A 20,945-nucleotide genomic window follows, 5' to 3' on the forward strand; every position below is an offset into this window, starting at 1 on the left:
TGAATTTTCAGCATCATTACTTCAGTCTTCAGTGTCACATGATCCTTTAGAAAACAGAAACATATAAGAAACATTTTTTTATTATTATTATCATAAATATTTAAAACAGTTGAGTACATTTTTATTTCTGGATTCTTTGAATAGAAAGATCCAAAAATCAGCTTTTATGTGGAATAAAAAGCTTTCGTAACACATACCATTCAAAAGCTTGGAGTTGGAAAAGAAATGATAGAACATTTGTACTTTTATTTAGCAAGGATGTTTTAAATGGATCAAAAGCAATAATAAAGACATTTATAATGTTACAAAAGATTTCTATTTTAGATAAATGCTGTTCTTCTAAACTTTCTATTTTTCAAAGAAACCGAAAAAAAATCTATTTATGATGCTGAAAATTCAGATTTGATCACAGGAATGAATTACATGTTAAAATATATTCAAATAGAAAGCAGTTATTTTAAATAATAACAATATTTCAAAATTAATTGTACTGTTTTTGCTGTACTTTGGATCAAATAAATGCAGGCTTGGTGAGCAGAAGAGATGTCTTAAAAACGTCTTACTGTTCAAAAACTTTTGGCTGGTAGTGTATTCCAAAAATTCTTTATACTGTTATTTATTTTACTTTATAAATTGTATTTGTCTGCAGATGTGTTTGTCTTGCATCATTGATAAATAAGGACAATTATTTGGACTCAATATGCACAGAATAGAGCAAAATCAAGGCTAAAAACATTTGAGTTTTAATGTGAAGAGAAAGCAGAGGTGCAGGTCAGCGAAGGAGCAGAGAATATGTCGGTGTGTGTTGAGGGAAGACATTTGGCAATGAAAACACAGACAGGTGTGTGACAACAAAGAGCCAATCACCTTCCAGGAGCAGCTCTTGTGTTGAAGGTCATGGAAAATCGGTCATGTAATGAGAGTCGATGGGGAGAGAGAGTGTGTGTGTGTGTGTGTGTGTGTGTGTGTGTGTGTGTGTGTGTGTGTGTGTGTGTGTGTGTGTGTGTGTGTGTGTGTGTGTGTGTGTGTGTGTGTGTGTGTGTGTGTGTGTGTGTGTGTGTGTGTGTGTACGCATTTCTAAACGTGTCCTCCTTGTCAAGGTCAGATGTGCCTTACAGGAAAGTGTGAGCAGAATATGTTAAGAAGCTTCATTAGGAGTCATTTACTGACCGTCTGATCTATGATATTTCTACAGGAATATGTGTATATATACTGGACTATTTTATTTTCATTATCACGAGTTTCACACTGTTTAAAAAGTATATAGCCATTAAATACTAACATTTATACAAATAGGAATCATTAATATTGTTTCCAGACACGTGATATATAGACAGATATTTATGTATTATTGAATTTATTTCTTTATTGTACTTTTTATTTACTTATCTATTTTTTACTAATTTATTTAATTTTTTTGACTTTGTTTGATTAATTATTGACTTGTTGACTTTAATTAGTTACATTTTTACACTACCAGTCAAAAGTTTTTGAATTTTTAATGTTTTTTGCTCACCAAGCCTGCATTTATTTGATCCGAAGTACAGCCAAAGCAGTCAAATTTTGAAATAGTTTTACTATTTGAAATAACTGTTTTCTATGTGAATATATTTTAAAGTGTAATTTATTTCTGTGATGCAAAGCTGAATTTTCAGCATCATTACTCCAGTCTTCAGTGTCACATGATCCTTCAGAAAACATTTTAATATTCTGATTTGCTGCTTAAAAACAGTTTATATTATTATTATGTTGAAAATAGACTTTTTCAGGTTTCTTTGATGAATAGAAAGTTCAGAAAAACAGCACTTATCTGAAATAGAAATCGTTTGTAACATAATAAATGCCTTTATCATCACTTTTGACCAATTTAAGGCTAAATACAAGTATTAATTTCTATCATTTTTTACCCCCCAAAAAATAAAATAAAAAATGATACTGACTCCAAGATATTTTATTTCAGATAAATGCTGATCTTTGGATCTTTTTATCCATCAAAGAAACCTGAAAACATTCTACTCAGCTGTTTTTAGCATAATAATAATAATAATAAATGTTTTTTTGAGCAGCAAATCATTATATCAGAATGATTTCTGAGGGATCATGTGACACTGAAGACTGGAGTTATGATGCTGAAAATTCATCTTTGATCGCAGGAATAAATTACATTCTAAAATATATTCTAATAGAAAGTGGTTATTTTAAAGAGTAAAAATATTTCAATATTTTACTGTTTTGCTGTACTTTGGATCAAATAAATGCAGTTTTGGTGAGCAGAAGACACTTTAAAAAACATTTTAAAATCGTACTGTTCAAAAACTTTTGACTGGTAGTGTTTATTATTACATTTTTATTAGTAAATTACATCAGTAATGCATGCTCTAATTTATTTTTGATTTACTTACTTATTTATTCAAACTATTTATTGACTTTTTGTCTTATTTAATTTATTTACTTGTTAACTTAATCTTAAAACAATTTTCAAGTGTCTTTTGCTCACCAAGCCTACATTTATTGAAACCAGCCAAAACAGTAAAATTTTGAAATAGTTTTACTCTTTAAAATAACAATTTTCTATTTTATTATATTTTAAAGTGTAATTTATTCCTGTGATTTCAAAGCTGAATTTTCAGCATCATGACCCCAGTCTTCAGTGTCACATGATCCTTCAGAAATCATTTTAATATTCCGATTTGCTGCTTTAAAAACATTTATTTTTATTAACATGCATTAAAAAACTTTTGTTTTTAACATTTTTATTTTCAAATCACATCAGTGGTATGTAACCTGAATGTTCTCCACTAGAAATCGTCGTCTTTTAAAGCCGTTTCGACAGCTGTACAACTCTTTTCAGTGTTATTTTTGAAGAATTCTTCTGAGTGCGTAAACAAAAATACAAGCTTCGCATTTCTTTCTCAGAGCCCTGCGGTGAGTTTCTGCTGTCGTCTGCTCTGCTGTTCCTTTAATGTCTTCTGACAGCGAGTGAAAGCGTCGCACAGACCTGTGAAGAGCTTTATTCGGCGCTCTGAAGAGCCTCAGAGTGATCAGACTGTTTTCAGACTAATCAAGCCGTACAAACACACGCTCACAGAGAAGAGATGCTCGGACAGCTGCGATGATGGATGACATGTGTTGTCTGTAGCTGAAGGGAGTTTGACTAATGCTTGTAGATCACGGCCAATGACCTCCGACCTCTGTGTGTGACAGCAGACGCTCGGCCTTCAGGAAAACCGCTGGAGACGAGACCAGAGTTAGAAAAATAAACACATACACTGTTGTTCAAAAGCTTGGGACCACAAGAAGAAATACTTTTTTTTTTTTTTTCTTATGACCCAGAACTTTTAAACAATGGTGTATATGGGCCATTCTACAGAACTGGTGCAAACTGCTGTCCCACAACCAAAAAAACACGTTTAAACGCATTTAAATCTTGAAATCTTAAAGCCACAATTATGTGTACTTTCAGTTGTATATCATTTTTATTTATTTATTTTTTAAATGAAGTTAAAAAATATATATATTTTCTTTGTAACATGAAACTTTGTTAAAAAAAAAAAAAAATGTGTTTCAGTTCTGGGAGTGATATCTTTGGTTTTTTGGGTGTTCTTCCATAAAATCGTCATTACCATAACAGTCATGACCAAACATTTGATTAAGTTTCAGTAGTGACATCTTAGTTTTTTTTGGGTGTTATCCCTTATAATTGTCACTAATGTTTCGGTAGTGAAATCTTTTGGGTTTTTTTTTTTTTTTTTGGTGCAATTCCATAAAATTGTCTCTACCAAAACAGTAACGACCGAAAAAGTTAGTGCAGTTTTGCGAGTGATATCTTAGTTTTTTTGGGTGTTATTCCATAAAATTGTCACTGCCATAACATTCATGACAACATTTGGTGGAATTCCTCAAAATAACAGTCACAACCAAAACGTTTAGTGGCATTTCAGTAGTGACATCTTAGTTTTTTTGGGGTGTTTTTCAGTACCAAAACAACTGGGTGTTACAATCAAAAAAGTTGGTGCCGTTTTGGGAGTGATATCTTAGTTTTTTGGGGTGTTATTCCATAAAATTGTTGGTTTTTAGGTGTTATTCCATAAAATTGTCAGTACAAATGTTTTTTTTTTTCATGACTGAAACATTTGGTGGCGTTTCAGTAGTGAGATCTTTGTTGTTTTTTTTTGGATGTTATTCCATAAAATTGTCACTACTGAAACAGTCATGACAACATAGTGGCATTTCAGTAGTGACATCTTTGTTTGTTTGTTTTTTTTGGGTGTTTTTCAGTACCAAAACAGTCACAACTGAAAAAGTTGGTGCAGTTTTGCGAGTGATATCTTTGTTTTTTTTTATGTTATTCCTTAAAATTGTCACTAATGTTTCGGTAGTGAAATCTTATGTTTTTTTGGATGTTATTCCTTAAAATAACAGTCACAAGCAAAACATTTAGTGGCATTTCAGTAGTGACATCTTTGTTTTTTGGGGGGGTGTTTTTCAGTAGCAAAACAGTTACAACCGAAAAAGTTGGTGCAGTTTTGGGAGTGATTTCTTAGTTTTTGGGGTGTTATTCCATATAATTGTTTTTTTTTTTTGGGGGGGTGTTGTTCCATATAATTGTTGTTTTTTTTGGGTGTTATTCCATAAAATTGTTGGTTTTTGGGTGTTATTCCATAAAATTGTTGGTTTTTGGGTGTTATTCCATAAAATTGTTGGTTTTTGGGTGTTATTCCATAAAATTGTCAGTACAAATGTTTTTTTTTTTCTTTTCATGACTGAAACATTTGGTGGCGTTTCAGTAGTGAGATCTTTTTTTTTTTTTTTTTTTTTTGCATGTTATTCCATAAAATTGTCACTACTGAAACAGTCATGACAACATTTAGTGGCATTTCAGTAGTGACATCTTTGTTTTGTTTTTTTGGGTGTTTTTCAGTACCAAAACAGTTACAACCGAAAAAGTTGGTGCAGTTTTGGGAGTGATATCTTTAGTTTTTTTTTTTATGTTATTCCTTAGAATTGTCACTAATGTTTCGGTAGTGAAATCTTATGTTTTTTTGGATGTTATTCCTTAAAATAACAGTCACAACCAAAACGTTTAGTGGCATTTCAGTAGTGACATCTTTGTTTTGTTTTTTTGGGTGTTTTTCAGTACCAAAACAGCTACAACCGAAAAAGTTGGTGCAGTTTTGGGAGTGATTTCTTAGTTTTTTGGGGTGTTATTCCATAAAATTGTTGGTTTTTGGGTGTTATTCCATAAAATTGTTGGTTTTTGGGTGTTATTCCATAAAATTGTCAGTACAAATGTTTTTTTTTTTTTTTCATGACTGACACATTTGGTGGCTTTCAGTAGTGAGATCTTTGGGGGTTTTTTTTGGGTGTTATTCCATAAAATTGTTGGTTTTTGGGTGTTATTCCATAAAATTGTCAGTACAAATGTATTTTTTTTTTTCATGACTGAAACATTTGGTGGCTTTCAGTAGTGAGATCTTTGGGTTTTTTTTTTGGGGGGGGGGGGGGTATTATTCCATAAAATTGTTGGTTTTTGGGTGTTATTCCATAAAATTGTCAGTACAAATGTTTTTTTTTTTTTCCATGACTGACACATTTGGTGGCTTTCAGTTGTGAGATCTTTGTTTTTTTTGGGATGTTATTCCATAAAATTGTCACTACTGAAACAGTCATGACAACATTTAGTGGCATCTTTTGTTTTTTGGGGGTGTTTTTCAGCACCAAAACAGTCACAACTGAAAAAGTTGGTGCAGTTTTGCGAGTGATATCTTTGTTTTTTTTAATGTTATTCCTTAAAATTGTCACTAAAGTATACTGAATTATCAACTAAGATGTTATGATAGTTTTTGGTTCAGTGTATATTCAAACTAAGGAATCCCTAACTTTGAAATCAGTATGATCAACTTTTTGCCTTTTACAAAGAAAAATTGGATTAAAAAAAAACAAATCTCATAAATCACACTTGAAATATGGTTAAAAGTGTTATTGATTTACCTCTGAAAACCTTGATAAAATAGAAAAAATATATATTTACAAAGAAGATGTAAGCAAAATCTTAATATAAAAGTCAATGTAACCCTTCTAATTAAATGATGCATTACTATGTGTTTCTGTAGTGACCGAAGTAGTGTTTCAGTAAGTTTGAGGAGGGGACAAATATTCCAAAATATTCTAAAAATACAATATGGTAATTAACTAAACAACTGCTGCAAATGTGTACCTTGGATATTATACAATTTGCATGCAAAAATACAGATTTTCAAGACATTTCCAACTCTGACTTTGAACTAATTCTGTAGAAAGCCAATATTGCCAATATTGGACGGGCTTCTTTTGCTGGGCTAGGACCGGAGAATAACGCATTGGGTGGGAAGACAAAATTTGGGCTGCTTTTAAAAAATTAATCAATCGGCTGCTTTTTTCTGTCTTGAGTCTTTGGCTGTGGTGGGTGTGTGCACGAACAAGAGTAAATGCCAGCTAAATTTCATTGCTTTCTGATCACTTTATTGTGCACTTTTTGCACAAAAATTAGCTTATTTTGCTATGGGCTGTGTGTTTTTCCAAGGGATAAATTTCTTAATTGCCACTTTGAAAAGTTTTCTGGACATTCTAAGCATATTTTCTCCCTTTAATGTGTTTATCTTTATTTTATTTTGTCATAATTATTTAAAGAGATATCAACCTTGATTGACATAGCAATAAAAATCTATGGCAGTTAAAATTTTAGGCTGGTTTTTGTTGAAGTGGACCGGTTTTGATGAGCTTTTAGCCTGGAAATTTGGCAACACTGTAAAAAGCTATAAGACAACAATAGAAGTCATTAGAAATGCATTCACAACCGAACAATGTAGAGCAGCGGAGCCGATCCACAGAAGGTCAGCTGTGTTTGTAGTTGATCTGATCTTTATAAACATCAGCTCTGCTTGCAGTAGCCGTCCGTCGAGACTTTATGAACCCGTGCAGCTTTTATCTCCAGCTTTATGACTGTAATAACCTGATTTATGGAAGATAAACTCGTGTTGAAGGTGTCACGTCCTGTAAATGCAAACACACACACACTGGAGCGGTTACGATCATCCATAATTAATCAAAGAAAGCAGCTCGAGTGTTCAGTGTGGTTCAGTCTGGTTTTCCAAGAGTTAGTCCATGTTGTGCAGAAACGCACGTCCATCTGAGTGTCTTTATTTAGCCTGTTCATCGCGGAGCTCGCGGATGAATATGCAAGGAGTTCGTCTTGACGTTCATTATTGTCGGAAACGCTCGTGTCTGATGTCGCTGTTTAATATTAATCGAGTTTGCTGTGGTCGTGTTCCCACTCAAGCACGTCGCACTAAAAGCCTGTCTGCTTGTATAACACGCGTTTAGCCGCAGCTTCTGCTGTCCGAGCGTTTAAAGCAATCAAGCTTTGGTTTCGAACTCGTGAAGTGTCCTCCTGCTGTCAGTTGTAGTGTTGTTTTTTGCTTTTGTTGCAGTGTAGGTTTCACAATGAATTCTTGTGACTTTGCCGTTAAGCACTAATGTCACAATATTTCGCTTCCGTTGCACAAGCAGAAGAGCGACTGACCGCGGGCTGCTTTGTTTTGGCCTGTGTTTTTGTGCTGCCGTCAGTGTTGTGGAGTGAATCACTGAGAGTAGCAAACTAGCAACGTTTTCAGTAGCTGTTTGAGAGCATTAGTGTTTCCGGTTTTGGCAGTGATTTTCAGTAAACTTAATTGAAGCACCAATCAAACACTCTGACCTATATATGTTTGGTTAGATAGCTCTGTTGATCTTTGTGAAAGCTTTCAGTCTTTTTTCCTACATAAAATTGATAACATTTACCAAGCCATCTTTCATTTCACCACCTGTCTCCTCCACCTTTCTTCAAGTTTGATATGTCACCCACTCAACACTTTCTTACCCACAAAAATATCTGCGGTTGAACAACTGATTATCAAATCTAACTCTTCCTCCTGCACACTTTATCCTATTCAAACATGCTTATTAAAAAACCTTTTGCCTTCAATTATCCAACCCATTACTCGTGTTATAAATGGATCCCTTGCCACTGGTTATGTTCCACAAGACCTAAAAGTAGCTGCCATCACCCCAATCCGTAAAGGGGTCATCGGATGGCCATTTTCTACAAGTTCATATGATTCTTTAGGGTCCTAATGAAAAGTCTGTAATATACTTTGGTTAAAAAATTTTCAATAGTAGTGTAAAAAGCACCCTTTTACCTTGTCAAAATCAGCTCTGCAAAATATAAACTCATTTTATTGCAGGGTCCCTTTAAATGCAAATGAGCTCTGCTCGCCCCGCCCCTCTCTGCCTGGGATTATGAGCCGTAATGTTTACTTTAGCCACGTTTAGCGGCAAAACTTGCCAACAAGCACATTATTAAAGGGGTCATCGGATGCAAAACTAACTTTTACAAGTTTGAACATTTATGTGTGCTTCAATGATAAAAATCCACCCAGTGTTTTTTTTTTATCTTTAAAGGTAATAATCAGGTCATTCTCAGCTTCTTGTTGGTGTGACAAGGACCACTCCCACGATAGTTGATTGACATGAGCCTTACCTTAGCCCCGCCCTCACCGAGCTGAAACAGTCTGACTCTGATCTCCATTGTGTGTCTCAGGTGCAGAGGAAGACTCTAATTGAGCGATTGAGGTGTTCTGTTGTTGGATGTAATGATGAACATAGCAGCAGTCATGTACTCCCGACATCTGAGCCCCTGAAGATGCAGAGGATAGCGTTACTTACCTTTTTAAAAGGGACAGTGCCGATCCCGATCTACATATGCATCCATGTTTGTGTGAATCATTCCTGATGCAGCTTCACCCACAGCAGAAGTGATTAGAAGGTTATTTTAATGCATCTTTGCATATAGCCTTTCTTAATAATGTGCTTGTTGGCAAGTTTCGCCGCCAAGGCTAAACGCGGCTAAATGCAACTAAATGCCTCTAAAGTAAGGGGAGGGGTGGGGAGAGCAGAGCTCATTTGCATTTAAAGGGGCCATGCCATAAAATAAGTTAAGATTTTGCAGAGCTGATTTTGACAAGGTAAAAGGGTAGTTTTTTTTACACTACTATTGAGAAGTATATTATAGACTTTTCATTAAGACCCTAAAGAATCATATGAACTTGTGGAAAATGGGCATCCGATGACCCCTTTAAGAAAGGCAATGTTAGAGCCATAAAGAGCGTTTAGAAATTTGTAATATTTTTCTGTAATATTATATTATTTGTGTTAAGAGTTATTATTGTTATTTACAGTTTGCATATTTTGTGATATTATATTGCGTACATGCCCTATCATAGGTTAACTGTAATGTCAGACGTAATACGCATGCGTAAGCAACCGTTGAAGAAGGAGGAAGGGGCTTGATGGTAGACAGTCTTTTGACCGTTCTTTGAAACCATATTTAAGTTGAAGCTTGAAGTGTAAGTAGTTCTTAAGTTTGATTTTTGATTTTTGTTGTATCCTGACAAACGAAAAGTAAACTGTTACACCGCAAGTTTGTGATTTTACGCGTCAAATCCTTTGTGCCGATCCCCTATGGAAATGGCAGAGAACTGAGAGGAATAGATCGCCATTACAGGCAATTTTCAAAGATGCATAAAAAAACCCTTATACTCACTTCTGCTGTGGGTGAAGCTGCATCAGGAGCGATTCTCACGAACATAAACGCATATGCAGATCGGGATCGGTGTTTTCCTTTTAAAAATGAAAGTAACATTATCCTCTGCATCTTCGGCAACTCAGATGTCGGGAGTAAATGATTATTGTTATGTTCATTATTACATCCAACAACAGAACACCTCAATCGCTCAATCCGAGACATTCGTGTCTTCCCCTGCACCTGAGTCACACAATGGCGATCAGAGTCGGACTGTTTCAGCTCGGTGAGGGCGGGGCTAAGGTAAGGCGCTCATGTCAATCAACTATCGTGGGAGTGGCCTCTGTCTGTGTGTCGTCACACCGACAATAAGCTGAGAATTACTTAAAAAGGGGATATTATTTTTAAAGTTTTAAAGTTCAAAAAATACCACTGGGTGGATTTTTATTGTAAGGTGGTTGTGTACACAAACTACCAACATGCATTAATGTTCAAACAACATGGAAAAGTTAGTTTTGCATCCACTGACCCCTTTAAAAAACCTGATCTTGATAACACAGTTTTTAGACCAATATCAAAGCTCCCATTTGTTGCTAAAATACTTGTGTTGCATGTTGCAGCACAACTGCAGTCTCATCTAGAGAAACATAATCTTTATGAGCAGTTTCAATCTGGTTTCTGTCCTTCTCACAGCACAGAAACAGCACTTTTAAAAGTGGTTAATGACCTCCTTCTGGTTTCTGATTCAGGTGGCCACAGTATCCTGGTTCTGCTTGATCTAAGTGCAGCTTTTAATACTGTTTGCCTTCTTGCTTGACTATCTGCTAAGTGGCTAACTTTATATCTATTGGGTAAACAGCAATTTGTTAGGATAGATAAGAATAGATCTCACACTGTCACTGTTTCCCATGGTGTCCCCCAAGGTTCTGTACTCAGTCCACTTTTATTTCTCATTTACGTTCTTCAAATCATCAGACGTCATGGTCCGAGTTTTCATAGTTACGCTGATGATATTCAAATCTATTTGACTGTTCAACCCAACTCACTTTGTCCACCCCTTTCTATTGTTTCCTTTCTTCAAGAACTTAAAACCTGGCTTTCTGTATTATATGCCCTAAGCTATGGAATAACCTGCCCCATAATATTCGGGCTGCCTCCTCTTTCCAGATCTTTAAGTCTCAGCTTAAAACTCATATATTGACTATATCTAAATAACTCTTTTCCCTCTCTGCTTCTTAATTTCCCATCTTCTGTCTGTATGACAGATGACCACTTTCCTGACATAATTGATGTTCATCATATAATTGCATGACCTTTTGTTGTTAATTATCTGTAGTTTCTTGTCAACACCCTCTGATTTTCTGATGCATCTTGTTTGGGTTTTTGACTGTCTGGTTTATTTAGTTTTTTCCCTTGAATTATTTGGGTTCTTGAAAATCTTACTATTATTACTATTATTATTATTATTATTATTATGTAATTCCATTTCCACAAATTTTAATTAAAATATTAAAATATTACTTAGAGTTTTAAATATGAATAATACACCTCATTTCATATTTACTAAATAACGATTAAATAAAAAAAGATAATATTCACTAGGGCTGTGCAATTAATCGCAATCGCAAAAAAATCGCGATTTAAGCACATGCGATTTCTAAACCGCATAGGGCTGCGATTTTATCTATCCCCCCCAACGGCACCCCCGCCCCCCTTGAACGTCAAGTTCATTTTATTTTCGATATAGCGCCAGATCACAATAGAAGTCATTTAAGGTGATCTTTCCTATAGAACAGGTCTATACATAGTTCTTTTATTAAAGAAACTAAATTGCATTATGTTATTTATCTTATTTACAAGGCATGTCATTTCTGTCTCTTCATGGTCGCGCGTTTACAATGTCTCCTCCGGGAAAACACGGACTGGATCGCGAACTCCATTCATAAAAACGGAATCTACTATAGCGCGGAATGCCACGTAATTCGTCGATTTTTGAATTAATAAATCAAAAGTTGGTCTGTCACTTAATTCAAAACGCGATATGGACTAGTGTCTGTGAAAACTGAAATGCAAAAAGACCGTTTTAATATGAATCCTGCATGATCCTGCATTTGCATCTCACAAGAACAGATACACTCAATCTCCAAAGCTGCTGTGAGTTTCACTTTTACCGTTTCATTTGAGAAAACTAGCATCACATCTGTACACACAGAAACTTCACGGCAACCTGTCAAAATAAAAGCACGGTTTAACATGAAGCAGAACAATATTAGTCTTGTATTACATTTGTACAGTATAATGTAGGTTTTTATATATTCCTATTTAAATAATTTACATAAAACAATATATATGATAAAAAAATTTGTATTACAACAAGATTAACCACTTAATTATTATTTAAACGTTTTAAACTGAATATAATTTTTCTTCCATGATTGATTTTAACAGTAAACTTCTGTTTGTTTGCCAAAAATTAAAAGGGTTTATTTTTCATTTGATTAAAAATAAATAAATGTTTATGCTTTTTGATTATCAGAAAAATTAAAACACATAAGAATTAAAAAAAAAAAAAAAAAAAAAGAAAAAGATTGTAGAGCCCTCAAATTGTTAAAATAGAGAGTTTTGGACTTATTTTTCCACTGAAATGATGTTTTCGTTATTACACAAAGTAGGCTAAAGTACCGGGGGGAAAAAGTAACATGGCTAATTTATTTTATGTTGTCTGTTTTAAAGACAATTTTACTACAGTTTTGTTTATTAAACTTAATATGTTATTTCATTGTGAAATGTTTTGTTATGCACTTCTTGTGCACTGAATACATTTAGAATGTATGTATGTAGCTTGTTTGAAAAAGCAAAAAAAAAAAAAAAAAATCGCAAATAAAATCGCAATCGCAATATTCGTTCAAAAAATCGCAATATGATTATTTTGTCCATATTGCACAGCCCTAATATTCACTGCTGATTTTGTCTGTCTTGTGTGCTTTTGGCTGTTTTACTCTCTGGAGATGATGTGTCATCTTTACTTATGTTTAATTTTCTTTTGCACTCGCTGTGTTTTCAATATCTGTCTCATGCTGTAAAAACAGATTGAATTGTGAGTAGTTTTGCAGTATAGCTGAGACGTAGTTTACGTAGAAGAAAATGCAGAAATTTAAACACAAGTGACTTTACTTTACACAATCTCACGACTGATAATAAAATAAATTGAATACTGGCGTGTAAAACCGCACGTCATCCGTCTGAGGCGTGTGTGTGTTTGTGTGTGAGACTATCATCTGGTCAATAGCCGTTTCAGATTGTCATTGATCCGTGCGGCAGAAGCTCTGGTCGGAAGAGCCTCTATTTCAGGAGCCGTCTGTAAATAATTCACTCGCTAACCTTCCCCGACCCTCAGAAACCAGACCAAAATGACTCGCGTGTGCTCGTTCATGTGTTACTGTGTCATGATAAAGCTGAAACTACATCAGTCCCGTTAGAATCGATTGAACGGATTGATTGAAGGCAGTTTCCAGTTATGATATTGTGCTGTGATGTGATGGATTGAATTGTGGATTGAATTGTGTTTGCAGACTCTTCAATCTGACGCTGAAGAAGCTGGTCATGCTGAAGGAGCTGGATAAAGATTTGACGTCTGTGGTCATCGCTGTCAAACTGCAGGTGATTGATTGTTGCACTCGTTCTTCTTGTTCAATGTGAGACATAAATCGACCCCGTTCACTTAAATGCACATTCCTGTGTTATTGTGAACCATTCATCAGTGCTCGTCATCTGAAACAACAGCAAAATTATATCAACCAATAATATCACTGCCTGCTTTTTATGATCCAGTCAAATTCTAAAGAGTCATATCACGCTCCAAAATGAATGAGTGTAAATTCTAAAAAACCTATATAATGAGTGTCATTTTTTTTGTTTGTTTTATATTTTATTCTTTATTTTTTATTTTTTATTCAGCAAAGATGCATTAATTTGATCAAAAGTGAGAGTTAATGTATTCATAATGCTACAAAAGATTTATGTTTAAAAATATTCGTAATTATTTTTATTTGTAAATAATTATTGAATTTATTTATTTGTTTTTAAGATGTGTCTATGTATTTTATTTTGTTTGTAATTTATTTAGATATTTTTTAATTACTGTTTTTTTATTAATATTTTTATTTAGTTTAGTATTTTATTTTTCAATATTCTGATTTATTTTAATTGTTTTTATTTTTAGTTTATTTTTTTAATTTATTCAAAACATTAAATTGAAATAAATTTGCATTTTATTCAGAAAACATACATTAAATTGATCAAAAGTGGCAGTAAAGACATTTATAATGTTACAAAATGTTTGTTTCAAATAATTTCTATGAATTACATGTATATTGTATTTGTAATTTAATAATAATTATTATTTAAAATTGCTATTTCTATTTAGATTAGTATTTTATTTTGATTTGTTTAAATACATTTATTTTATTCAAATACATTAAATCAATTAAAACTGACAGTAAACATTTATAATGTTACAAAATATTTCTATTTCTAAACATTTGTTTTTAATTAGTTAATTTTTATTTGTAGTTTTAATTATTTGCAAAGAAATTCACATTTTTCTTCCATTAAATGTATCAAGTTACAGTTAAGTAATTTATAATGTTACAGAAGAGTTCTGTTTTTATTCTTTATTACTTTATTTTGTATTTATAATTAATTAATTAAAATATTTATTTATAATTTCTTTAAATTAATGACATTTTTGTATTTGTAATTTTATTCATTTTATTTTTTACTTTTTTTTATTTTATTCAAATACAATATATTGATCTAAACCAACAGTAAGCATGTTACAAAATATTTCTATTTCAGAACATTTTTTTAAATTAATTAGTTAATTTTTATTTGTATTTTATTTAGTTATTTAGAAAGAAATTAACATTTTTATTCCACAAACATCAGAAGTGACAGTAAAGACATTTATAATGTTTTAAATTTTTTGTTAATTTTTAATTATTTTATTTTTTTATTGATAATTAATTATTGAATGTATTTATTTATTTTTATATTTAACATTTCTTTAAATTAATGACATTTTTATTTAGCATTTATTCATTATTTATAATTACTGTTTTTATTTAGTTTAGTATTTTATTTATTTGTATTTATTTTTAAAATATTTGTATTTATTTTTTGTTTTTATTTTTTACTTTATTTTTTATGTTATTCAAAGATATTAAATTGATCAAAACTGACAGTAAACACATTACAAAATATTTCTATTTCAAAACATTTTTATTTGTATTTATTTTAGTTATTTGGAAACAAATGAGCATGCATTAAATTGATGTTATTAATTAATGTTACAGAAGATTTGTTTCAAAATATTTTTAAATTATTTTTTATTTATAATTTATTTAAAGATTTATTTATAATTTCTTTTAATTAAATTATTTTGTATTTGCAATTTTATTTATTATTTAAAATCACAATTTTTATTTAGTTTAGTATTTTATTTGTATTTATATATATATATTTTTTATTCAAAGTTGTTAAATTGATCAAAACTGACAGTAAATGTTACAAAAATATTTATATTTTAAAACGTTTGTATTGAATCATTTAGTTCATTTTTATTTGTTTTATTTAGTTATTTGCAAAGAAATTCACATTTTTATTCTGCAAACATGCATTAAATTGATCAAAAGTGGCAATAAAGACATTTATAATGTTACAGAAGATTTCTGTTTCAAATCAGGTATGTAAATATTTATTTATTTTTTTGTTTATTAATAATAAAGTTTCTTGAGCGTCAAATCATCATATCAGAAAGATTTCTGAAGAATCACGTGACACTGAAGACTGGAGTAATGATGCTATAAATTCAGCTTTGAATCAAAGAAATAAATTACATCTTTACAATATATTCACACAGAAAACAATCATGTTAATTTGTAATAATATTTTACAATATTACTGATTTTACAGTATTTTTTATCAATAAAATGCATCTATAATGAGCAAAATAGACTTTTTTTCAAAAACTACAAATCCCACTGCATTTTATGCTCTTCTCTGCAGATCTTAAAGACAAAACCCTTCCCTAATGATGTTTATTCTCCATCTGTCCTCTGTGTTTCTGTCAGGGCTCAAAGCGGATCCTCCGTTCCAACGAGATCCTGTTGCCATCGAGCGGCCAAACGGAAACAGATCTGCAGCTCACCTTCTCCTTACAGGTGAGTGAGGCACCAACATATCAGTGTATCAGCGTCACGTCCGTATCAACACTCACAGACGTCTCCCTCTCCTCTCAGTATCCGCACTTCCTGAAACGAGACGCCAACAAGCTCCAGATCATGCTGCAGAGGAGGAAGAGGTACAAGAACAGGACCATCCTGGGCTACAAGACGCTGGCGTTGGGCCTCATCAACATGGCAGAGGTGAAGCACAGACACAACTCTGACTCTGACCAACATACTGATCTGATACTTAAAGGTGCAATGTGTAATATTTAAGATGATCTCTAGACAGAAATGCAATATAGTATACATAACGATGTTTTCAGGGGTGTATAAAGACCTTACTTAATGAACCATTATGTTTTTATTACCTTAGAATTATCAGTTTATATCTACACACACCGCGGGTCCCCTCACATGGAAGTCGCCGTATTGTTTCTACAGTAGCCCTAAACGGACAAACTGCTCTACAGATCGCGTTTCATCACTGTTGTTCTAGCAGAAAAACACTGGCACAATTCCTTAATTTACTTTTTAAAAGAAAACTCTTTGCTGTCTAAAACGACGACATCTTAATCCCGTGCAGTGTTGTTTTTGACAACCATCTTAGATTTAGTCTTAGTCTTAGTCTTTTGGACTAAAATGCTTCTTAGTTTTAGTCAAATTTTAGTCACTTCTATATGTGATAGTTTTAGTCCAATTTTAGTCGACGAAAAGTCAAAAAGGTTTTAGTCTAGTTTTAGTCAAAAAAAGGGAAAAAAGTAGTCTTTTAACAAATTAATGTAGGTCAGTAAGTATTTTGCTGTTGGGTAGTGTCACTTATAAGTTGTGAAAATAGCAGATCTATAGTTCAACACAATGTGAGCTTCCGGATCGACTATTTTCACCAATAATTACAATAATGAAGGAATGTTTTAGAACATAAAAGACAAACAAGGATAGAATGCTAAAACGGCTTGCCATACTAGTGTAGCAAAGAGTATTTAATGGTAAAACGGCTTGCCATAGCGTCAGATACTTTTTAAGTTTTAATTGGCATGCACAATAAGTGAAATTGTCATGCATTTTAAACGTCTGACGGACCACCCCCGAATCGATTCTTAATGCGCGTGCTTCACGTAAGAGGATATGAATATTCACCTCTCGTCCTGAAGGTGTCACTAGTGTTCCTGCTGAGAGAGTTTTCTCAACTGCTGGTGATCTAATCACAGCGCAAAGGAGCTATCAGAACATGTTGATCAGCTGCTTTTTTTTGCAGAAAAATCTGGTGATCAAAAATGATTAGGCTGTAGTTAAGAACTGTTAGTTTTATGGACAGTTGGAATGTTTTGTATACGCAGACAAGGGCTTTATAATGGGCCTTTTTTGAACGTTTTGAATTTAGAACAATGTTTTATTTCTTAAACATGTTTGAAGTTCTTAATAGATTTCACTGTTGCACATTTACAGTCTTTTTATTTTTTTACAGTAATGTGCATTTTGCAGTTTGTTTACATGGTGTACAATGGATGCACATATGTATGATTTCTTGTTACAGTGTTCATTTAAAATAAAAGTTGTTTAAAATAAACTGTGTGCACCCTATTATTAATGTAGATGTGTATTTCAGTAATAAACTTAAGTAGGAGAGTTTCAGTTACCAGCATTTATATCAAAATATGGATCCCATGTCTGCAAAACTAACATTTTAAATGAAATATTGATAGCTAATCGATATCGAATCGAATCGAAATCGAAATCGAAATCGGAATCGAATCGAATCGAAACCATAAAAATAAGAATCGAATCGAATCGCCGAATTGGTCACAATACCCAGCCCTACTAATCATGCTAGAACATGTTAGAAACGTGCTAGCAAATTGTTAATAATGCCAGAAACATGCTAATGACATGCTAGTAACTTGCTAATCATGTTAGAAACATGCTAATAACTTGCTAATCATGCTAGAAACATGCTAGTAACTTTCAGTGATGCTAGTAACTTACTAATCATGTTAGAAACATGCTAGTAACTTGTCATGCTAATGACATGCAAATAACATGCTAATCATGTTAGAAGGCCAGAAACTTGTTAATCATACTAGAAACATGCTAGCAACTTGCTAATCATGCTAGAAACATGTTAGAAACATGTTAACAACTTGTTTGTCAGCCTGGAAACATACTACCAACTTGTTATTCATGTTGGAAATATACTAGCAACTTGCTAATCATGCTAGAAACATGTTAGAAACATGTTAACAACTTGTTTGTCAGCCTGGAAACATGCTACCAACTTGTTAGTCATGTTAGAAATGTGTTGGAAACATACTACCAACTTGTTAGTCATGTTAGAAATGTGTTGGAAACATGCTACCAACTTGTTAGTCATGTTAGAAATGTGTTGGAAACATACTACCAACTTGTTATTCTTGTTGGAAATATACTAGCAACTTGCTAATCATGCTAGAAACATGTTAGAAACATGTTAACAACTTGTTTGTCAGCCTGGAAACATGCTACCAACTTGTTAGTCATGTTAGAAATGTGTTGGAAACATGCTACCAACTTGTTATTCATGTTGGAAACATGCTAGCTACTTGCCAATCATGTTAAAAGCATGCTAATAATGTTAAAAACATGCTAATAACTTGTTAATCAAACTTGCTAATGACATGCTAGTGACTTGCTAATCATGGTAAAACATGCTAATAACATGTTACAAACATGCTGGCAAATTGCTAGTCATGCTAGAAACTTGCTAATGACATGCTAGTAACTTGCTAAACATGCTAATAACATGTTACAAACATGGTAGCAAATTGCTAATCATGCTAGAAACTTGCTAATGACATGCTAGTAACTTGGTAACATGCTAAAAACATGCAACATGCTAATAACATGTTACAAACATGCTAGCAAATTGATAATCATGCTAGAAACTTGCTAATGACATGCTAATAACTTGCTAAACATGCTAAAACATGCTAATAACATGTTACAAACATGGTAGCAAATTGCTAATCATGCTAGAAACTTGCTAATGACATGCTAGTAACTTCGTAAACATGCTAAAAACATGCAACATGCTAATAACATGTAACAAACATGCTAGCAAATTGCTAATGACATGTTAGTAACTTGGTAAACATGTTAAAAACATGCAACATGCTAATAACATGTTATAAACATGCTAGCAAATTGCTAATGACATGTTAGTAACTTGGTAAACATGCTAAAAACTTGCAACATGCTAATAACATGTTATAAACATGCTAGCAAATTGCTAATCATGCTAGATACTTGCTAATGACATCTAGTAACTTGCTAATAATGCTATAAACATGCTAATAACCTGCTAATGACATGTTAGAAACTTGCTAATGACATGCTAGTACCTTGCTAATCATGCTAAAAAATATACTAAACATGCTAGAAAAATGATGCTAACTACATTCTAAACATGCTAGCAACATGCTAATCATCTAATCTATCTATATAAAGTTAAAAACGTTACAGCTGCTTTAATCTTCCAGGCTAGGCTTACTCAAGCCAACCTAAAGTTTGTATTATTTATCTAGTTGTTAATTGCTGATTGATGGTGTTGTCAGGTGATGCAGCACCCCACGGAGGGCGCTCAGGTTCTGGGTTTGCACAGTCAGCTGAAGGAGGTGTCCGTCCCTGTGGCTGAGATCCGCGTTTATTCTCTGTCCAGTCAGCCCATCGACCACGAGGGACCCAAAGCTAAGATGAACGGTGAGAAACAAACGAGTTTACTGTGACTGGCCAATCAGAGTCAAGTGTTCCAGAGTCATGTGACGGTCGTCTGGTGGTTCAGTGTGAATAAAGTGAATGTATAGTGTTGATGTTTTTTTCTTGTGGTCAGATCGTTCTCCAGACATTGATAACTACTCTGAGGAAGAGGAGGAGAGTTACTCGTCTGAGCAGGAGGGCAGCGATGACCCCGTTCATCATGTAGGTCAACTGCGTGTGTTAAAGCAACTCGGCATTTTGCAATAATTACATTAATAACATATATATATTCTTACATTTAAGTCATTTGTTTTATTACATCTTAATTTATTATGTAATTTCCATAAATTTTCTTTACACATATTTCACATATTTTAAAATTATTACTAGTTTTACATAAAAATGTATTAAAAATAAAAAAAAATTATAATTAAAAAAATATTTTTTTTTTCTAAATTATTTCTTTAAAAAAAAAAAATATATATATATATATATATATATATATAAGTAAATAATTTATTTACAAATATTTTTAAATTAAAATCTATTTACTAAAAAGTTTAAAAAAAAAAGATTTTTTAAAGAATTTTTTTTTTATAAAGAAATGTATTGACAAATTAGTTAGAATTTAATTATTAAACTAGTTTATAATTTTTTTGTGAATTAGTTTAATTAAATTCTATAACAAATTTTTCAATACATTTCTTTATAAAAAATTTCTTTAAAAAAACTTTTTTTAACTTTCTTTAGTAAATAGATTTTAATTTAAAAATATTTGTAAATAAATTATTTACTTAAAAAAAAAATATATATATATAATGTATTATTGTTTATTTTAAATATACATACAATACATTTAAGTAAGATTACATTAAATTAATCTTACATTGTTAATAAATAAGTACATTAAAAAGTTTAATTTGAATATTTTAAATGTTTTTTTTTAATCAGTTGAATAAATAAATAAATTAATTACTTTTTTAACCCTGTGTGTATGTGCGTGTGTGTGTGCGCCATTTATTTATTTTAATAATTATGCATTTATTTAGGCATATTTCCAATGACACATTACATTGTCATCAAAACTGCCACATTAAGTATTTTGGATAAATTACAGCATTCTGTAAAATTCATTCAACATAATTAAATGTGCATAACAAACTGATGTAAATGTATAACTAAAAACCACATGCAGAGGTTATATTTCGTAGAAATGTATATTTCAATTATTTAAATTCATATTTTAATTAAATTAATGTTTCCTGTTGGCTATTGCAATTCATATTGCATTTAAAGCGCTTTTGTATTGTGTAGATATATAAGATATTTGTGTGTGTGTGTGTGTGTGTGTGTGACATTTAGGGCTAAATGCACGCATACGACGAGTGTTT

General features: G+C 32.3%; 1 protein-coding gene across 1 annotated transcript in view; it reads left to right on the forward strand.

Moving 5' to 3' along the window:
• The window catches only part of LOC141332293 (phosphofurin acidic cluster sorting protein 1-like), a 95,514-nt gene that overhangs the window by 44,631 nt on the left and 29,938 nt on the right, over positions 1 to 20,945 (forward strand). The window contains exons 2-6 of the mRNA XM_073837425.1: positions 13,171 to 13,258; positions 15,730 to 15,819; positions 15,898 to 16,023; positions 19,413 to 19,557; positions 19,688 to 19,776. Of these exons, the coding sequence (XP_073693526.1) occupies positions 13,171 to 13,258; positions 15,730 to 15,819; positions 15,898 to 16,023; positions 19,413 to 19,557; positions 19,688 to 19,776 (538 nt within the window). The remainder of the gene's footprint in view (positions 1 to 13,170; positions 13,259 to 15,729; positions 15,820 to 15,897; positions 16,024 to 19,412; positions 19,558 to 19,687; positions 19,777 to 20,945) is intronic.

The sequence above is a fragment of the Garra rufa genome, chromosome 3, assembly GCF_049309525.1.
Source record: "Garra rufa chromosome 3, GarRuf1.0, whole genome shotgun sequence".
In the NCBI taxonomy this organism is placed as follows: Eukaryota; Metazoa; Chordata; class Actinopteri; order Cypriniformes; family Cyprinidae; genus Garra; species Garra rufa.